This window comes from Panthera onca, chromosome X (genome assembly GCF_046562875.1).
Source record: "Panthera onca isolate mPanOnc1 chromosome X, mPanOnc1 haplotype 2, whole genome shotgun sequence".
In the NCBI taxonomy this organism is placed as follows: Eukaryota; Metazoa; Chordata; class Mammalia; order Carnivora; family Felidae; genus Panthera; species Panthera onca.
This window is the reverse complement of record NC_138357.1, coordinates 66407655-66428578: the sequence shown is the minus strand read 5'-3', so window position 1 is coordinate 66428578 and position 20924 is coordinate 66407655. Positions and strand designations below refer to the sequence as shown.

The following is a 20924-nucleotide window of genomic DNA, read 5'->3' as shown; positions in this document are numbered from 1 at the left end:
AGTAGTTTGGAGTTTATGGTAAAGTGTAGCACATAGCCAGCACTGGGGTTTGCTGCCTTCACCCAGTATCTTTGTTCCTATGAGAACAGGGCATCACATTGCCGGTGCTAATTCTCTTATCCCTGGAGAGGCCATGCCACCACTCCCAAATGCACTCCAAGAAGGGTAATTTTTTCTACCCATGTGACCAAGGGTATCCCTCAGATCATGCTGCCTGCTCCCAGTTCTCCACCCTCCCTCCCCACTGGGACACCACTGAGCCCACCAGGCACGATTCCAGCAACAGTATGGACTTCTAAAACTTCAGACTTTGCATTTTACTGCTTATAAAACTTATGACAGTCAGCCCCTCTCCTTTTCTTAGTCACTGGTTTTGGGGAAAAGTTTTACTTGTGCAGTCCCCTGCCTGCTGCTTCACTCTTGCCCTATCTCTCTTGCCCCTCTTTCTGTAATCAGGGCTCCTTCCCTTCCACAGCACCCACAGTTCTTTTCTCCCTCAAATCAACCCCTGCAGCTCCTACCTTCCATGAGGTGGTCGTTTTTGTACCTGTAGATGTGCAGTTTTGTTCTCTCAGTCCTCAGATCAATTTCTTCATTGTTTGGAATGGTATGCTATTTATCTAGCTATGTTTTAGGGAAGAGGCAAGCTTAGTGTCCCCCTACTTCTCCACCATCTTAACTCCTTTCCCAAGAGATTTTAATTGTTGATTTTAATTTTTTAAGTTTTAATTTTAATCCCAGTTAGTTAACATACAGTGTTATATTAGTTCCAGGTGTACAATATAGTGATTCAATAATTCCATCCATTACCTGGTTCTCATCATGACATGTGCACTCCTTAATCCCCATCACCTATTTAGTCCATCCCCCCAACCACCTACCCTCTGGTAACCATCAGTTTGTTCCCTGTAGTTAAGAGTCTGTTTATTGACTTGTTTCTTTCTATTTTTTCCCTTTATTCATTTGTTTTGTTTCTTAAATTCCACATGAGTGAAATCATATGGTATTTGTCTTTCTCAGACTGACTTATTTTGTTTAACATTATAACGTCTGGCTCCATCTATGTGGTTGCAAATGACAAGATTTTATTCTTTTTTATGGCTGAAGTAATATTACATTATAAATATATACCACATCTTCTTTATCCATTCATCAATCAATGGACAGTGGTGCTGCTTCCGTATCTTGCCTATTGTAAGTAATGCTGCTATAAACACTGGTGCATGTATCCCTTTGAATTATTGTTTTTGTATTCTTTGAGTAAATACTCAGTAGTGCAATTGCTGGATCATAGGGTACTTCTACTTTTAACTTTTTGAGTAACCTCTATACTGTTTTCCAGAGTGGCTCCATCAGTTCCCACCGACAGTTCAAGAGGTTTCCTTTTGCTTCGCATCCTTGCCAACATCTGTTGTTTCTCGTGTTGTTGATTTTAGCCATTCTGACAGGTGTGAGTTGATATTTCATTGTAGTTTTGATTTGCATGTCCCTGATGGTAAGTGATGATGTGCATCTTTTCATGTGTCTTGGCCATATATATGTCTTTTTGGAGAAATGTCTGTTCATGTCTTCTGCCCATTTTGTAATTGGATTATTTGTTTTTTCAGTGTTGAGTTTGATAAGCCGTTATAGATTTTGAATACTAGCCTTTTATCAAAGGATATATGTCCTTGAAAATATCTTCTCCCATTCCATAGGTTTCCTTTTAATTCTGTTGATTGTTTCTTTCGCTGTTCAGAAACTTTCTATTTTGATGTAGTCCCAATAGCTTATTGTTCCTTTGGTTTCCCTTGCCTCAGGAGACCTATCTAAAAAAAAGTTGCTATGACCAATGTCATTGAAGTTACTGCCTGTGTTCTCTTCTAGGATTTTTATGGTTTCATGTCTCAGATTTAACTTTTTAATCCACTTTTAATTTTTTGTATGGTGTAAGAAAGTAGTCCAATTTCCTCCTTTTGCATGTAATTGTCCAGTGTTCCCAATACCATTTGTTGAGGAGACTGTCTTTTTTCCATTGAATATATCTTCTTGCTTTGTTTAAGATTTATTGACCATATAATTGTGGGTTTATTTCTGGGTTTTCTATTCTGTTCTGTTGATCTGTGTCTATTTTTATGCAGTTACTATACTGTTTTGATTCCTACAGCTTTGTGATATAACTTGAAGTCTGGAATTTTGACACCTCCAGCTTTGCTTTCTTTTTCAAGATTGCTTTGGCTATTCGGAGTCTTTTGTGTTTCCATACAAATTTTAGGATTGTTTGTTCTAGTTCTGTGAAAAATGCTGCTGGTATTTTGGTAGGGATTGTATTAAATCTGTAGATTGCTTTGGGTAATACAGACATTTTAATAATATTTGTTTTTCCAATGCATGAGCATGGAATATTTTTCCATTTCTTTTTGTTGTCTTCAGTTTCTTTCATCAGTGTTTTACAATTTGCAGAGTACAGGTCTTTTACCTCTTTGGTTAGGTTTATTCTTAAATATTCTGTTAGTTTCATGAAATTGTAAGTGGGATTGTTGTCTTAATTTTTATTTCTGCTTCTTCATTATTTGTGTATAGAACTGCAGCAGTAATTTGTAGATTGATTTTGTATCCTGCAACTTTACAGAACTTGTTTATCAGTTCTAGCTTTTTTTTTTTTGGTGGAGTCTTTCAGGTTTTCTATATAGTATATCATGTCATGTGCATGTTGTGAACATTTTACTTCTTCCTTACTAATTTGGATGCCTTTTTCTTTCTTTTTGTTGTCTAATTGCTCTGGCTAGAACTTATAGTACTATGTTGAATAAAAGTGGTGAGAGTGGACATTCTTGTCTTGTTCGTGGCCTTTGGGGAAAAGCTCTCAGGTTTTCTCCATTGAGGATGTTATCTGTGGGTTTTTCATAAATGGCCTTCATTATGTTTAAGTATGTTCCCTATAAATCTACTTTGTTGAGGATTTTTATCATGAATGCATGTTGTACTTTGTCAAATGCTTTTTCTGCATCTATTGAAATGATGATATGCTTCTTATACTTTCTCTTATTGATGTGGATTTTTCTTTTGTTATAAGCCATAACTTTAAAATAATTCAGAAGAGAATGTTCATAGCTAACTTTGATTTTGTAACCCCAACCCTGGGAGAGGATTTTTCCTGAACGATTATCTATTTGAAATATGTTGTTGCATTAGCGTCATCACATGCTCATTCATCCATTACCATGTCAAGTTACCCTTATTACTATGTTTCCACTGTATTAGGTTAAATGCCCTTAGGGGCCCGTACATTTGAGATAGTATGAGTAAATGTGCAGTGTAGCCCACACTTGAGAGTATGAATGTGCACTGTCCCCTTGTAACTTGTTTCCTCTGTTTCTACAGTCCCCCATTGGATAGAATGTGTTAAACATCATCTCTGTATATAAATATTACACTGCTTCTGCTGGGTGGAGTTTGCATCTATGGATTTTTTCCAAACTTTGGTGTTCAGTCTCATCTGGCTACTTTGCCTTATTGGAGAGTTGAGAACTCCTTAAATCTTGAGAAAGAGGGTGGAGGACTCTGCCTCAGTCTAGACCCAGACAGTGGAAATAGGACAGAAGAATGTGAGATCAGGACATGTGGCTTCTTGGGGGTGCTGGTTGGGGGTTTTGGGGGAAATGGGGGCTTTCTTTTAAGGGGATAAGAAACAAACTGAAGACATCTAACTCTGTAGCATTTCAGAGAGTTAGATGAGATGGAGGGATTTACGTTTGCCATAGGTCAAGGGCACCCCCACAAATCATTTAATTTCCCAGTATTTTTATAAGTGGAAATTGGACCCCATGACACTTATAGTCTCTTCCCTTTTTCATGTATTGCTGGATCTCCCTTTCTCTCCTTGATGCTTACACACTTCAGGCCCTTGAGCCAAACCCTTGCCTATGGCATTATTTTAGTTACCAGTTCTCATGTCATTCAGCCTTGGGATAAAAACTCACAGAGCTATGGAATGGGGCTTTGTTGGAACATGTGGCTTCTAATTGCACTTGTGCTTATGGCTCCTCAAAAACAGTAGGTTGGCAGTAATGCAGTGTGGAAGTGTTCCCATTTCTCAGTGACCAGATTCTGAATATTTCCAAATAGATTTTATATTACAATGTTACCATGGTTCTTTGTTTTGAGATAAAAATTCTGAATGTAAAAAAAAAAGAACAGGTAGAATCATAAAAGCTATGTATCTACTTCATGATATGGTCATTAGTATAATATAAAATTTTAAAAAATGATTCACATTGGTTAATTGTGCATTGAACAAGAGGATTGCTGGGAAGTATTTTGGAATGTGTATCTCAGGAATTTTAGGAGCTTTCCCCTAATACTCTCAATTGTATTTACTGACACAAGCAAATATTCAGTGTTGCTAAGAGCTATACTACCCAATATACTCAGTTCACACTGTTAATGTTCAAAAGAATTTTACTGAAATAGGATTAAGCTCCCATTGTATGCTGGGTGATTTTTTCCATTGTCTTTAAAGTATAGAGTGAAAGGGAGATTTATGGTCTTAGTATACACAGATTCAGATTTCTCTTTGTTCAGGATCAAATTTGCTGAGAATTAGGTCCCAGCTCTTTTTTGAAAATCTCTAATAAAAACACTCATTCTCAATATGGAGGAAAAAAAGCTGACTTTCATGTCTTCAGATTGACTACATACTTTATAACTCTGGAATCAGCAAAATTGAAATCCTGATTTTAGGACTATGACTTGTTTACATGTAGTATCACTTGTTTACATGACTTGTTTAGGACTATTACTTGTTTACATGAATAAAACTTCTTGTTTTATTCATACAAGAACAAAAGGAGTGTTTTCTTACTAGTAACCAAAATGTATATGTTGGTAGCTAAGTAGGATTATGTGTGATTTGAAAATTGTGGTTTTATTTAAATAGAGTTAAGCTTTGTTCCTTTTGTTTAATACAGCTCTAGATCAATAACCAAAATTCATGCCTTTCTTCTAAAGGGATATAACAGAAGTATCTCTCGAACAGAAACGATAATACGCTTTGCTTTCCAAGCCTCTATCACAGTTCTGTGTATTGCGTGCCCCTGTTCACTGGGACTAGCCACTCCAACTGCTGTGATGGTGGGTACAGGAGTAGGTGCTCAAAATGGCATACTAATCAAAGGTGGCGAGCCACTGGAGATGGCTCATAAGGTAAGATAGTTCCCAGAACTAAGAATTGTCCCATCCAAACTGACAATAGCACCCCTATCGAGAAACAGAATCCTAAATTATTTGCATATGGTCCATAAGCTGAGCCTCTTCTGGGACTATCCTGAGGGTTGAGATAGGGAAGGTGTTATTTTGGTTCTGTTCTAGATTGGCCTTAGTTCTATACAATTTCTAAAACCACTTTAGGCCTACTGTCTTAGAGAAGACCCTGATGTGGAAAACTTGGAGTCCTTTCCCATCTCAGACTAGAAATGTCTTTAGGACAGGAAGACTGAAGGAATATTTGCCCAGGAAAATTTGCCTAAGTCTATTAATGCTATTTTGTATGTGACTCCGTGTTTGTGTTCTTCAGTGTGAGATAGTGCTTATAGTTGCATTGAAGTTTCTTTGCCTTTGCCAATTGTTGATAGTTTGCAGCCATGACTTCAGGAATATAATCTTTTCCCTCATCTCTCTCATATTAGGATTTCATTAACAATTTCAATCAAGGCTACTTGACTTAAACTAAAAACTGTGTTCCTTCTAATATGTTCTTATTATACAGATACATGTAGTAAACACAGAACACAGCTTAGAACAGATTTAGAACCTCATCTAACCAGTCAATACAATGTATTAATTTTTATAGTAATTTTTTATTTACTTTGATATAATTTCAAATTTAAAGAAGAACTGAAAGAATAGTATAAAGAACTATATACACTTTACTGCAGATATCAGGCTCCTTTCCTAACAACAAGGACATTCTCTTAAATGATCACAGTACAGATATCAAAATCAAGAAATTGGCATTGATATAATACTGTTATCTAACCTATAGTCCATCTTCCAGTTTCTCAGTTGTTTCTGTAATATTCTTTATAGCTATTTTTATCTCTTGTTCAGAATTATGCTTTGTATTTAGTTGTCATATCTCTTTTCATCTTGGTTCCTCAAGCTATTCATTTTTCAAGGTTCATATTCCAAAGTTACTGTGGGGTGACTGTGTTCTTTAATTCCAGATTCTTCCTTTTCCCTGTCTGGGCTCAGTTTCCCTCATTGTTTCCCTGAGCTGTCTATTCTCAGACCAAGCTTCTCATCAGGACCCAATAAAGTCAAAGCAAACCAGCAGGTCTTATCTGGTGCTTGTTTCCAACTTAATTACTTACCTTTCTCTTGTAATTCTATGACTACTGCCCAGATTGTCACTACAGTTCTATAATTCATTAGTATTGAAAGCCCTTCCCTCCCTGGAGGCACGGAGTCATCTCTTAATTACTTATTAACAGTCAACTCTTAACAATTATTTCTAGTTGTTTAACATATATTCGCAGTATGGTTGAATATTTGCACAGAAGGGCTATTAGATGTAACTAAGAGTATTTTTCCCTTATTATTCCTTACTTTTGTTCACCTAAAGAGAGTTTAACTCCAATTAAGTCAAAGGTCAATTTATTAAGAAACAAAATATTAATATGTCAAAGTAAACCTTTTTCTAACTTCTAGAAATGTGATATTAAGGATTATCAAGTCAGATAGGTGCAGTGTATTTTAATTTTCCTACAGGTAAAGGTAGTGGTATTTGATAAGACTGGAACCATTACCCATGGAACTCCTATAGTGAATCAAGTAAAGGTTCTAGTTGAAAGTAACAGAATATCACGTAATAAGATCCTGGCCATCGTGGGAACTGCTGAAAGTAACAGTGAACACCCTCTAGGAGCAGCCATAACGAAGTACTGCAAACAGGTACAATTTTTCTTTTGCTTATTAATGTAGTCATCTTCTACAGGAATTACCCAGACCAAATCCAAACTGGCTTTTGACTATGATTTACATATATAGTTGGTAGGAGGATAGAGAGACTTATATTTTCTCATTGTATTTTACAGTATGTCTTAGTTTCTTCATACAGAAGAGTATAAAGATGAAAACAGAAATTAACTATAATTTTATCGCACAGATAACTCCTGTTGGACTAAAAAATTAAAATAGAATGCATATTTATGGTAGGAAATTCAGGTAGTTCAGAGAGTTACATAATGAAAAAGGAAAGCCTCATTCTCTGCCCCTTTTCATAATTCCTCTCCAAAATTTAACAAGTGTTAACCTGTTAATATTCTTTTAAAATACAGTGGTCTCCCCTTATCTGCAGGGGATATGTTCCAAGACCTTGAGTGGATGCTTGAAACTGCAGAGTACTGAACCCTGTATATACCATGTTTTCTTCTATACATACATAGCTATGATAAAGTTTAATTTATAAATTAGTCACAGTAAGAGATTAACAACAACAATAGAATAATTATATAACAGTATACTGTAATAAAAGTTATGTGAATGTAGTTTCCCTCCCTCCCTCCCTCCCTCCCTCTCTCTGTCTCTCTCTGTCTCTCTCTGTCTCTCTCTGTCTCAATAACTTATTGTACTGTACTCCCCCTTCCTGTGATGATGTGAGGTGATAAAATGCCTATGTGATGCGGTGAAGTGAGGTGAATGATGTAAGCATTGCGACACAGCATTAGGCTATAATTGGCCTTCTGATGCTATGTCTGAAAGAAGATCATCTGCTTCCAGACCATAGTTGACCACGGGTAACTGAAACCAAGGAAAGTGAAACTGTGGGTGGGTGGGGGTACTACTGTAGCAGCTTTATACAGATACAATTCACATACTATATTCCTTTTTAGATTTTACATAGAAAGTTCACAGTGACCAGTCTTTGGTACTTTATTTTTTTTATTTTATTAAGTGATTTTTCCATATTAAGACCTATAAATCTGCCTCATTATGTTTAATGGCTGTATTATATTCTGTATAATTGGGTTTTTGTTTTCTACAATGTACAGTTAACATTCATGTTAGCTTTTGCAAGTTTATCTTTATGTTAAATGCCTATCAATGCAATTGCTAGGTCAAAGGATACATGCAGTTAAATTTTGGTGAATATTACCAGTGCCCCCATAACAAGTATTACCAATACCCACATGAGGGGTTGTACAAGTTTATACCTTCACCAAAAATTATTAGTGCTCATTTCCCCACGTTATGACTTTATTTTTTCCAATTTAACAAATAAAAAATATTTACTTATTGTTGGTTTGCTTTGCTTTTCCATAATTATGAATAAGGTTGAGCATCTTTTCATTGGTCATTTGAATTTCTTTTTCTGTGACCTGTTTGTATCCTTTGCCTATTTTTTCGTAGGATTGTGTACCTTTTTTTCATTGATTTGCATAAATTCTTTGTAAATTATCTCACATAATTTTACAGTTATGATGTGGCAATTGCTACCATTGGTGTTGCCATTTCTTTATTTGTTCTTTCCTTTTTACCAATTTACTATTACTGACCTGGCTTCTTTACACCCAAACCAAACAACAGAGAGGATGAAGATATAAAAAGCCAGGAAACAATGATGACCACCAAAATTCTTTGGCTTACTAAGGACACAGAATCATACTAGCAAGGCATTCTGGTAACTAAAGACCCTGTTCTTTGTTACCCTTTGCCCTGTACTGAATAGAAAATCTGACTTGACAATAGAATTAAGTACTTAACTTGTAATTTTCTACTGGAAAGGACAGAGAATATTGGTAAAACTTTTGTTTTCTTTCTCTAAACTTGGTATAAATTTTAGAGAGTGGTGTTAAAGTAAACAATTCTGAGGTTTTGTTCTAAACATTTAGAATTAAACAGGCATGTAGTATATGTGTAAACATTTAGAATTAACCACGAGAAGTCTTTGATCATGCTATTGATGACTTTGAATTATTAGAACAGCAGAAGAAATCCTTCTGTTTCTATTTGTTAGGAGCTGGACACTGAAACCTTGGGTACCTGTGTAGATTTCCAGGTTGTGCCAGGCTGTGGTATTAGCTGTAAAGTCATCAATATTGAAGGCTTGCTACATAAGAATAACTGGAGGATAGAGGAAAATAATATTAAAAATGCATCCCTGGTTCAAATTGGCGCAAATAATGAACAGTCATCAACTTCATCTTCCATGATTATTGATGCCCAGCTCTCAAGTAAGCTCATTTTCTTTTCTTTTTAAGTTTATGTATTTATTTTGAGAGAGAAAGAGCACGCATGTGCATGAGAGGGGGAGGTGCGGGGGGGGGGGGTGGAGAGAGAATCCCAAGCAGGCTTTGTGGTGTCAGTGGGGAGCCCGACATGAGGCTTGACCTCACAAACCATGAGATCATGACCTGAGCCGAAATCAAGAGTCAGACGCTTCACCAACTGAGCCACCAAGCTAATTTTCTTCATAGTACCAATTATGGGACAGATATTAACAGATGTCTAACTTTATAATCCTAAACTGTTAGATAAGAAACAAAAATTGGCATCATGGTTTCATTCTGTCAAATAATTTTACCATAGGCCTGATCACTTCACTTGTTACTTGAGAACATTTCCCAACTGTTCTCCTTTATTCTACCATATAGAGTGATGAATTCTAGCCTTAACTGATCTTCCATCTTAGTTCAGCTTTCATTTCTTTTTTTTTAATTTTATTTTTTTAATTTACATCCAAATTAGCATATAGTGCAACAATGATTTCAGGAGTAGATTCCTTAGTGCCCCTTACCCATTTAGCCCATCCCCCCTCCCACAACCTCTCCAGTAACCCTCTGTTTGTTCTCCATATTTAAGAGTCTTTTATGTTTTGTCCCCCTCCCTGTTTTTATGTTATTTTTGTTTCCCTTCCCTTATGTTCATCTGTTTTATCTTTCATTTCTTAGCACAACTACTCTTACCCTTTTCTATCTTTCACAAGGTACTGTGGCCTTCTTCCTAGTTCCCTAAGCAAATTATCTGGTTTATTTTTCACATAGAAAAAAATTTATTTTTATTTTAATATAATTTATTGTCAAGTTGGCTAACATACAGTGTGTACAGGGTGCTCTTGGTTTTGGGGGTAGATTCCCGTGGTTCATCACTTACACACAACACCCAGTGCTCATCCCTGCAGTTCTGTCATTTGTTCTTTCAACTTTTTGCCCAGAATGATCCCTTTTTTCAGGGGAAGAGGTATCCCTCATCTTGCATAATGAATCCCATCATCTTCGCTCTAGATCCCACCCTCTCTTGATTCTTTAGGAAACTTACTCGATTACATCCCATTGTTTCTTTATTTTCCAACTCTCTGTACTAGCTTCTTCTCCTAAACATATAAACATTTCTTCCATCAATATCATTGTAATCCCTTCTAGATTGCATCCTCTCTTTTCCTTTATATCTAAGCTTCTAGAAAGAGTAGTCTAGGTTTGCTGAATTCACTTATTCATTGCACAACCTGCCTTCTGCCCCATCCATACTACTGAAACTGTTTTTTCTTAGTGCATTGATGACTCAATTTAGTACCCACCCCAGTGATCTCTTCTCAGTCTACATCCTGCGTTACCTCAAATGCCAAAGGCATTTGAGAATGTTGACCACTTTTTCCTTCCTAAAGCTCTTTCTTCTCTTAATTTCATGACCATTCTCTCTCTAGGTTGTCCTCTTACCTACCTGGCTGTTGCTTCCAATCCTCGTCTGTTTCCTCTTTTCTCCTGCTCTCAAATGTTGGGTATCCTCAGGGTTTTGTTCTTTTTATTTTTCTCATTTTGTGTACTCTGTCTGTACAATCTCATTCATGTCTATTGCTTGTTGTGCCACCTATATATTTCTCCTACCACTCCAAAAGTCACATCTTTAGCCAAAGCCTGTTTTCCTGAGTTTCTGGTTGGTCTATCCATCTGCCCCAAAACATGACATACCCACCTAAGTGTTCTAGCACCTCCCTACCCATTTGTGCTTGAGTGATTTTGCTAACACACAAATATGATTATATAACTTCCTGACTAATGCCTTTTATTATAGGGGCTTGTAACTTATTTTTGAATCGTGAACCTTTGGAGGTATATGATGAAAGCTGTACGTACTCCTCAGAAAATTTATGTTTTGGAGGTATGCATGTATCTTAAACCCTATCCATGCAATTCTGTTCAGGATCCTGGCTTTACTGGCTGTCTCCTGTGGGACAAAGACCAGTCTTTCTGGGTCTGTTCCCCATGATATGTCTCCTGCCTCCCTGCACCACCCATTTTGACTTTTTCCACTGACCTCCATGTAGTCTGTGTTCCATTCATATGGAACTACTTACAGTTCCTTTTTACATTGTGTCATTTCATGCTTATTAAGTCATTTCATTTACTGTTTTCTCTGGGTAATGTCCTTGTCCACAGTGGCATCTACCTCATGAACTTATTTTCATCTTTCAGGACTCAGCTCACATCTCTCTTCAGTGAAGCCTTCGCTAACTGACATGAATAGGCAGAGATATTTGCTCTTCTTTTTGAGTTGTAACTGTACTGAATCTCTGTTTTTGTACTAGGAGCACTGCTTGATAATACTTTATTTACCTGCCTGATTCTACCAAACTACAATTTATTATTTGTCTGTGAACTTCCAGTATCAAGCATACTGACACATAGTAATTGTGTTCATTTGACACCTTTTGTTAAGCACTGTTCAAGACACTAAAGAATCAGCAGTGACAAAGTCACTGTTTCTTGGATCTTATATTCCTGGTGGGACAACACAAAACAGTGACCAAATAAATAAGAAAATATTGTATGTCTGATAGAGATAGTGCTGTAGAGGAAAATAAAGTAAAGGGGTATAGAAAATGCTGTGAGTATTGGATCCTATTTTATATAGGATGAACAGGGTAGGCCTCATTGAGATGTTGGTGCTGGACCAAAAACCTGACAAGAGGGAGAGAGAAAGCTATGTGAATATCTGTGACAAGGGCATTCCAAGCAGGAGGGATGTTAAGTATAGAAGCCTCATGTGCTAAACTAGTTTGATGAACAGCAAGGAGAACAGTGTGCCTAGAGCAGAGTAAATGAGTGGGAAGGGGGTAAGAGATGAGGTTAGAGAGTAGTATAGGACTAGACTGTGTAAGGACATTGAAAGAATTTTGGTGTTTACCCTTGAGATGGGAAGCCATTGGAGAGTTTACTGTCTGGGAATGACAGAATCTGACTTAATGTTTTAAAAGTATTACACTGGCTGCCCTGATAAAAATACACTGTTAGGGGAATGGGGAGAAAGGCAGAAGCAGGGAGATGAGTAGTAGGGTGTTTCCATAATCCAGATGAGAGATAATAGTGGTTTGGACCAATGTGATAACAGTAGAGGTCATAAAGAGTGGTCATATACTCAATGTGTCTTAAAGGGAGAGCTGGCTGAGATTTCCTCACAGATTGAATATGGGGTATGAGAGAAACAGGAGTCAAAAATTATGCCCAGGTTTGTGGCCTAAATGATCCAGAAGGATGAACTTACCATTGAAGTAAAATGGAGAAGACCATTGGAAAGGCAATATTGAGGAAAACTGATCAGGAGATCAGTTGTTTACATGTTAAATATGAGTACCTATTAGATATTAAATTGGAAATGCCATATAAATGGAAATAACAGGTAAGCAGTTGGCTGCATAAGTCTGGAGTTCAAGGAAACAGATTAGGTTGGAGACAGATTTGGGAGTCATCCACTTAAATATCTGTGCCATTCAATAGGGTAGCCACTTGTTACATGTGAGTATTTAAACTTAATTTAAAATCCAGGGGTGCCTGACTGGCTCAGTTAGAAGACCATATGATTGGGGTCATGAGTTTGAGGCCCACACTGGGTGTACAGATTACTTAAATGTTTTAAGGATTGAGTTCTGCAATACTATAGGTTAGGAGGTCAGGGAGATCAGCAAAGAAGATTGAAAAGAAGTGGTGAGTGAGGAGGTAACTTATAAGAATGAGGGAGTGATCTCTGTTAGATGCTGCTAACAGGCCAAGTAAGATGAGGACTAAGAATTAGCCATTAGGTTTATTAAAGTAAAGGTCACTGATGTTCTCTGTGAACAATTCTTTGGAGTAGTAGAGATGAAAGTTTTACTGGAGTGGGTTCACAAGAGAATGGGAAGATATGAATTGAATATAGTCAATAGAGACAATACTTCCAAGAAGTTTTGCTGTGTGTAGAAGCAGAAAATTGGGGCAGTGGTAAAGAGGTAGGTGAGATCAAGGGAGATTTTGTTATTTTAAAGATAGGACTGTGTGGAACAGAGATAGAATATTAGATTATGCAAGAGGAAGAGGAGAGGATTGTTGGGGAGATGTTCTAGAATAAGCAAAGGAAGGAAGTCTAGTGCATAACTGGAAAGGTTGGCCTTAAAGAGGAGCAGGGGCAGTTTATATTAACAGAAGGGAAGGTAGATTAGTGTGTACACAGGCACAGTGGGTGGTTAGATGTGGCAGTGAGAGCTTGTAGAAGTTCTCTTGTGATTGCTTTTAATTCTTTCTGAAGTAGGAAGCAGATATTTGGCCATATATGAGAATGGGAGAAGAGAAGGTATAAAATAGCCCTCTAGAAGGAGAAGGAATGGAGAATGTATAGACTAGGGAAGTATAGAGTTGCCAGACAACTCTAAGAACTTGCATAAAGTTAGTGGTCACGTGTTTAAAATGAGACATCAGTATGGTTGTATGATTTCATACAACCATATTCAGCTGATGATGCACAATAAATATTTTGAATTTAATTCAGTTGTGTGGAAGATCAAAGGGAAGTCTTAAGAAAGTAACATTAAAATTTTTTTTAATGTTTATTTTTTTACATTTATTTATTTTTGAGAGACAGAGAGAGACAGAGCACAAGCGGGGGATGGGCAGAGAGAGAAGGAGACACAGAATCCGAACCAGGCTCCAGGCTTCGAGCTGTCAGCACAGAGCCCAATGCAGAGCTCGAACTCACAAACCGCGAGATGATGACTTGAGCCGAAGTCAGAGCTCAACTGACTGAGCCACCCAGGCGCCCCAATGTTTCTTTATTTTGAGAGACAGAGAGAGAGAGACAGAGTGTAAATAGGGGAAGGGCAGAGAGAGAAGGAGACACAGAATCCGAAGTAATCTCCAGGCTCTGAGCTGTCAGCACAGAGCTGGAGCTCGAACCCACGAACCGTGAGATCATGACCTGAGCCGAAGTTGGATGCTTAACTGAGCCACCCAGGTGCCCCAAGAAAGTAACATTTGAACTGGCTCTTGAAGAATATGATGGAGTTTGATAATTGGAGAGGAGGGGTAAGGACTTTCCAGGTGGAGGCAGCAATATGTGCAAAGGCCCAAAGGCAAGGAAGAGCAGAGTATATTCCTTGAAAATTTGGAAATCACTGTTGTAGGCTGTGGTCTACCAAAAATACAACATAGCGACTATGTAAGGTTAGACAGGAAGAATGTGCCTCATAGCATGTTATAAATAATAAACAAGCTCACTAAATGCTATTTCTGTACTTTATTCAGATGCTCTTAATGCTCAACAGTACAAAGTCCTCATTGGTAACCGGGAATGGATGATTAGAAATGGTTTTGTTATTAATAATGATGTAGATGATTCCATGACTGAACATGAGAGAAAAGGTCGGACTGCTGTATTGGTGGCCGTTGATGGTAAGATTTTCCTAAGTACATGATGACTCAATTTTGTGATCTCAGTTATTTTACATATATTTTTGAGAGACTTCTGAACTTGAGGGTTATTCAGAAGCAGCCTAAATGAAAAGTGAAAATGTTAGCAATACATAATTGTTACTGATTAATTTAGAATTCTCATGCATTTACCTGGCTTTATTAATTTCCTCTGTAGTCTAACCTATGTTTTAAAAAAAAATCAAGGATTTTTTAAGACCTAAAAATAACATAGCATTAGAGTAATAGCAAAATACAATAATATCTATAATCTGATCATCCTAACTCAGTGTCCATTTTAATTGCATGTATTCCATTTCTGGTTTTTGGTGTGTGTGTGTGTAATATATATGTACAGAATTATAATATTAGTACATATATACCATTTTTAAATGGGTTATTTTGCATATATGTTTTACCTCAATAAAGTTGAATAAAAGTTAAAATTCCTTGTACACATACTATTTTATTTTTCTTTATTCATTTGCTGTATTCATAAATACTTTCCAATTTTAATTCTGCATAATTTATTATATACTATAATTAACTAAATCATTCCCTTGTTGGAAATTTAAGCTATTCTTAATATTTCGTTATTATACATAACACTATGATGAACATCTTTGAGGTTTTAGGTGCTTTCTTTTGTTAAATTATTTCTTAGGGAAAATTTCTAGCTGTAAGATTAATTAGTCAACATTTATAATCCTTGCTAAGTATGAAGGCAGTATCTTAACTATGACCTTAACTAGGTCTAGGAAGAAGCATAAAATAATATTTACTTTTGTTTTTAAAAGAAAAAAAATAAAATAATTATTGCAGTGATTTCTTTCCCCCAGTTATAAAATGGCAGTTTGTCTCAATTCTCCCCTTTCACCTTAAAAAGAAAAAAAAGTATGAGTTTTCAGTTTCATTTGCCTTTAAATGAACTAAAGTGTTTGGGGGCTATTGGCCCTTTCTTTCAAAGGAAAGAAAGAGTCTTTTAGTATCCAATAAGGTCTCTCTTTTCATTTTCTATTCTACTTTCATTTCATATTACTACCTTCATTAATAATCCCTATGTCACTCTGAAATTTTCACACCTAAATATGGAAGTTTGTCGCAAGTTTGGTGGAATACAGTCTGTGTGGGCTTGGAGACATTTTGAGTTAAGCTAAGCCCTGAACAATTTTACTTAACAAAATTAATTTCTTTCTCAAATTTTAAGTTAGAATATTATTATGCTTTCACCATATTCCAAACTGTCTTATTTTCTGGTGCTCCTTTATTAGATGAGCTGTGTGGTTTGATTGCTATTGCTGATACAGTGAAGCCTGAAGCAGAATTGGCTGTCCATATTTTGAAATCCATGGGCTTAGAAGTAGTTCTGATGACTGGAGACAACAGTAAAACAGCTAGATCTATTGCTTCTCAGGTAATTGATTTACATAGTTGTTGGGGTGGTGGTATGTAGTAACTTCTAATTCTTCATATACATTTTGTTTCTTGCTTTCAAGTGCTAAAAAAAATCATATGACCGGGGCGCCTGGGTGGCTCAGTCGGCTAAGTGTCCGACTTCGGCTCAGGTCACGATCTCGCGGTCCGTGAGTTCAAGCCCCGCGTCGGGCTCTGTGCTGACCGCTCAGAGCCTGGAGCCTGTTTCAGATTCTGTGTCTCCCTCTCTCTGACCCTCCCCCGTTCATGCTCTGTCTCTCTCTGTCTCAAAAATAAATAAACGTTAAAAAAATTAAAAAAAAAATAAAAAAAAAATCATATGACCTATTGTTTTCCTTATCACTGAGTATCCATATCTGATTCCTTAAAGAACAATTAGCATGCTGTGTGGGAAGGACTTTGGTCTTTGTTTGTTACTAAAAAGCCATTTACCTAATCCATGAGATGCTTCAGTGACACCATACACTAGTTTCTGTTGACTTCCTTTGAAATGTTACTTATACTCTTTACCAGCGCTGCCAGCCTAAGCCAGGCTCAATCACTAAGCCAGGTGCTCAATCTCTCATGTCTAAAATACAGCAAAAGCTCCAGGCACTTCCTTCTCTAGTCCATCCTGAACATCACTGGTGGAACCATCTCCTAATGCACCACTTTGACAGAGTTTTCTGCTACTGACCCCCACATTTGCCTTCCCTGCAGAACTTTTCTCACATTAGTCTTTTCTATTTCAGAATGCCTTCTCCCCTCTTCTATTAAATAACACAAGTAATATATGGAAACATTCTTATATAAAAAATGCAGGAGGAGGGGTGCCTGGGTGGCTCATTTGGTTAAACATCCAACTTCGGCTCAAGTCATGATCTCACAGTTGGTGAATTTGAGCCCTGCATCAGATTCTGTGCTGACAGCTTGGAGCCTGGAGCTTGGAGCCTGCTTTGGATTCTCTGTCTGCCTCTCTCTCTGCCCTTCCCCTGCTCATGCTCGCGCGCTCTCTCTCTCTCTCCCTCAAAAATAAATAAACATTAAAAAATTTGGGGGAGGGGCACCTGTGTAGCTCAGTCAGTTAAGCATCTGACTTTGGCTCAGGTCATGATCTTGCTGTTTGTGAGTTCAAGCCCTGTGTTGGGCTCTGTGCCTGGAGCCTGCTTTGGATTCTGTGTCTCCCTATCTCTCTCTGCCCCTCCCCCACTCATGCTGTGTCTGTCTGTCTGTCTCTCTCTCAAAAATAAAAAAAAAATAAAAAAAATAAAAAAATTTAATGCAGAAGGATATAAATCAAAAAGTTTAAGTTACCCTTTTCCCAAACTCCCTGTCCAGTCCTACCCCCACTTTTTTTTAAAACTTTTTTTAATGTTTATTTGTTTTTGAGAGAGACAGAGACAGAATGCAAGTGGGTTAGGGGCAGAGAGAGAGGGAGACACAGAATCTGAAGCAGGCTCCAGGCTCTGAGCGGTTAGCACAGAGCCTGACGTGGGGCTCAAACTCACGAGCTGTGAGATCATGACCTGAGCCGAAGTCAGACGTTCAACCAACTGAGCCACCCAGGCAACCCCCTACCCCAACTTTTTCACATGCATGTGTGTTCATATATGAATGTATAGTTCTGGTATTTTCAACATAAATTACATCATTTTTCTACAGATTGTTCATTCAGCACTTTGCGCTTTTTTAAAGTGTTTATTTTTATTTATTTTGAGAGAGAGTGTGTTCGCATGCACAGGGGTGGGGGAGAGGGGCAGAGAGAGAGGGAGACACAGAATCCAAAGCAGGCTTCACTCAGTGAGGAGTCTGACATGGGGCTCGATCTCACGACTGTGAGATCGTGACCTGAGCCGAAATCAAGAGTCAGACGCTTAACGCCACCCAGGTGCCCCAGCACTTTTTTTTTTGGTAACAAAATACATTCCTTGGAGCTTTATCCATATCTGAAAAAACAAAATTATTTTATTCTTTCAAAATTACTACATGGAATCCCATGGTAGGAATGTGTCATAATTTACTTAACCATTCCTCTCATGATGGGTATTTAGGTGATTTTGAAAATTTTGTTGTTACAAACAGGGCAGTAATGTACATCCTTAGATATACATCTTTTTTTTAGGGGGTGGTAGTTTTCACAGTGATTTCATTTTGTATTTATTTTTTTAAATTGTACTGTAGTTCCAGCATAGTTAATATATAGTGTTATATTAGACTCAGGTGTACAACATAGTGATTCAACAGTTGTATACATTACTCAGTGCTAATCATGGTAAGTGTACGCCCCTTCATCTATTTTATCCATCCCCTCACCTAACTCCCCTCTGGTAGACATTAGTTCTCTATAATTAAGAGTCTGGTTTTTGGTTTGTCTCTGTCTTTCCTTGTTCATTTGTTTTGTTTCTTAAATTACACAAATGAGTGAAATCATGTGGTATTGATCTTTCTCTGGATGAATTATTTCACTTAGCATCATACCCTCTAGATCCATCCATGATGTTGCAAATGGCAAGATTTCATTCCTTTTTATGGCTGAGTAATATACCACTGTATGTATGTATGTATGTATGTATGTATGTATATATGTTTGTATATATATGTGTGTGTGTGTGTGTGTGTATACACACCACATTTTCTTTATCCATTCATCTATCAATGGACACTGTGCTGCTTCCATATCTTGGCTATTATAAATAATGCTGCAAGAAACATAGCAGTGCATTTATCTTTTTGAATTCGTGTTTTCATATTATTTGTGTAAATACCCAGTAGTGGAATTACTGGATCAAAAGGTAATTCTATTTTTAATTATTTGATGAATCTCCATACTGTCTTCCACAATGGCTGCACCAGTTTGCATTCACCAGCGGTGCATGAGGGTTCCTTTTTCTTCACATCCTTGCCAATATCTGTTGTTTCTTGAGTTTTTTATTTTAGTCATTCTGGAAGGTGTGAGGTAATATCTCATTATGGTTTTGATTTGCATTTCCCTGATGTTGAGTAATGTAGAGCATCTTTTCATGTGTCTATTGGCCATCTGTCTTCTTTGGAGAAATGTCTTTATATGTCTTCTTCCCACTTTTAAATTGGATTATTTGTTTTTTAGGTGTTGAGATTTATAAGTTCTTTCTATATTTTGATACTAACCCTTTATCATATATGTCCTTTGCAAATATCTTCTCCCATTCCATAGGTTACCTTTTAGTTTTGTTGATTGTTTCCTTTGCTCTGCAGAAGCTTTTTATTTTGATGTTGTCCCAGTAGTTTATTTTTGCTTTTGTTTCCCTTGCCTCCAGAGACATGTCAAGTAAGAAGTTGCTGCAGCAGAGGTCAAAGATGTTGTTGCCTGTTTTCTCCTCTAGGATTTTGGTGGTTTCTTGTGTCACATTTTTGTCTTTCATTCATTTTGAGTTTTATTATGGTGTAAGAAAGTGGTCCACTTTCATTCTTTTGCATGTTGCTGTCTAGTTTTCCCAACACCATTTGTTTAAGAGACTTTTTTCCTTCGGATATTCTTTCCTGTTTTGTTGAAGATTATTTGACCATATAGTTCTGGGTCCATTTCTGGATTTTCTGTTCTGTCCCATTGATATATGTGTCTGTTTTTGTGCCAGTACCATACTGTTTTTATTACTACATGTTTGTAGTATATCTTGAAGTCTAGGATTGTGATACCTCCAGTTTTGTTCTTTTTTCAAGGTAGCTTTGGGTCTTTGGTGGTTCCATGCAAATTTTAAGATTGTTTGTTCTAGTTCTATGAAAAATGCTGTTGATATTTTGATAGAGATTGCATTAATTCTGTATATTACTTTGGGTAGTATACACATTTTAACAATATTTGTTCTTCTAATACATGAGTAAGGAATATCTTCTGATTTGTTTATGTCATCTTTGATGTCTTTCATCAGTGTTTTATAGTTTTCAGAGTACAAGTCTTTCACCTCCTTGGTTAAGTTTATTCCTATGTATTTCATTATTTTTGGTGTAATTGTAAATGGTATTATTTTCTTAATTTCTTTTTCTGCTACTTCATAATTAATGTTTAGAAATGCAATGGATTTCTGTGTATTGGTTTTGTATCCTGTGACTTTACTGAATTCCCTTATCAGTTCTAGTAGTTTTTGGGTGGCGTCCTTAGGGCTTTCTATATATAGTATGATTTCATCTGCAAATAGTGAAAGTTTTACTTCTTTCATACCAATTTGGATGTCTTTTAGTTCTTTGTGTTGTTTGCTGTGGCTAGGACTTCTAGTACTATGTTGAATAAATGTGGTGAGAGAGGACATCCTTGTTTTGTTCTTGACCTTAGGAGAAAAGATCTGTTTTTCACCACTGAGGATGATGTTAGCTGTGGGTTTTTCATATATGGCTTTTTTTATGTTGAGATATGTTTCCTCTAAACCTACTTTGTTGAAAGTTTTTATCGTGAATTGATGTTGTACTTTGTTAAATGGTTTTTCTACATCTACTGAAATGATCATATGGTTTTTATCCTTTCTTTTGTTATGTAATGTATCACATTAATTGGTTTATAAATATTGAACCACCCTTGTTGCATCCTGGGAATAAATCCCACTTGGTTTTGGTGAGTAATTTTTTTTAATGTATTGTTGGCTTTGGTTTGCTAATATTTTGTTGAGGACTTTTACATCTGTGTTCATCAGAGAGATTGGCATGTAGTTCTCTTTTATTGTAGTGTCTTTGTCTGATTTTTTTTTAATTTATTTTTAACATTTATTCATTTTTGAGACAGAGAGAGACAGAGCATGAATGGGGGAGGGTCAGAGAGAGGGAGACACAGCATCTGAAACAGGCTCC

At 36.8% G+C, this 20924-nt stretch overlaps 1 protein-coding gene across 3 annotated transcripts in view; it reads left to right on the top strand.

The window, feature by feature from the left end:
• The window catches only part of ATP7A (ATPase copper transporting alpha), a 158358-nt gene that overhangs the window by 125395 nt on the left and 12039 nt on the right, over positions 1-20924 (top strand). For 2 of the 3 annotated variants that reach the window (XM_081792925.1, XM_081792923.1), the window contains 6 exons: positions 4990-5184; positions 6748-6930; positions 8996-9212; positions 11050-11136; positions 14529-14675; positions 15965-16107. In XM_081792925.1, coding sequence (XP_081649051.1) covers positions 4990-5184; positions 6748-6930; positions 8996-9212; positions 11050-11136; positions 14529-14675; positions 15965-16107 — 972 coding nt within the window. The remainder of the gene's footprint in view (positions 1-4989; positions 5185-6747; positions 6931-8995; positions 9213-11049; positions 11137-14528; positions 14676-15964; positions 16108-20924) is intronic. The other variant, XM_081792924.1, reaches the window with a different exon arrangement.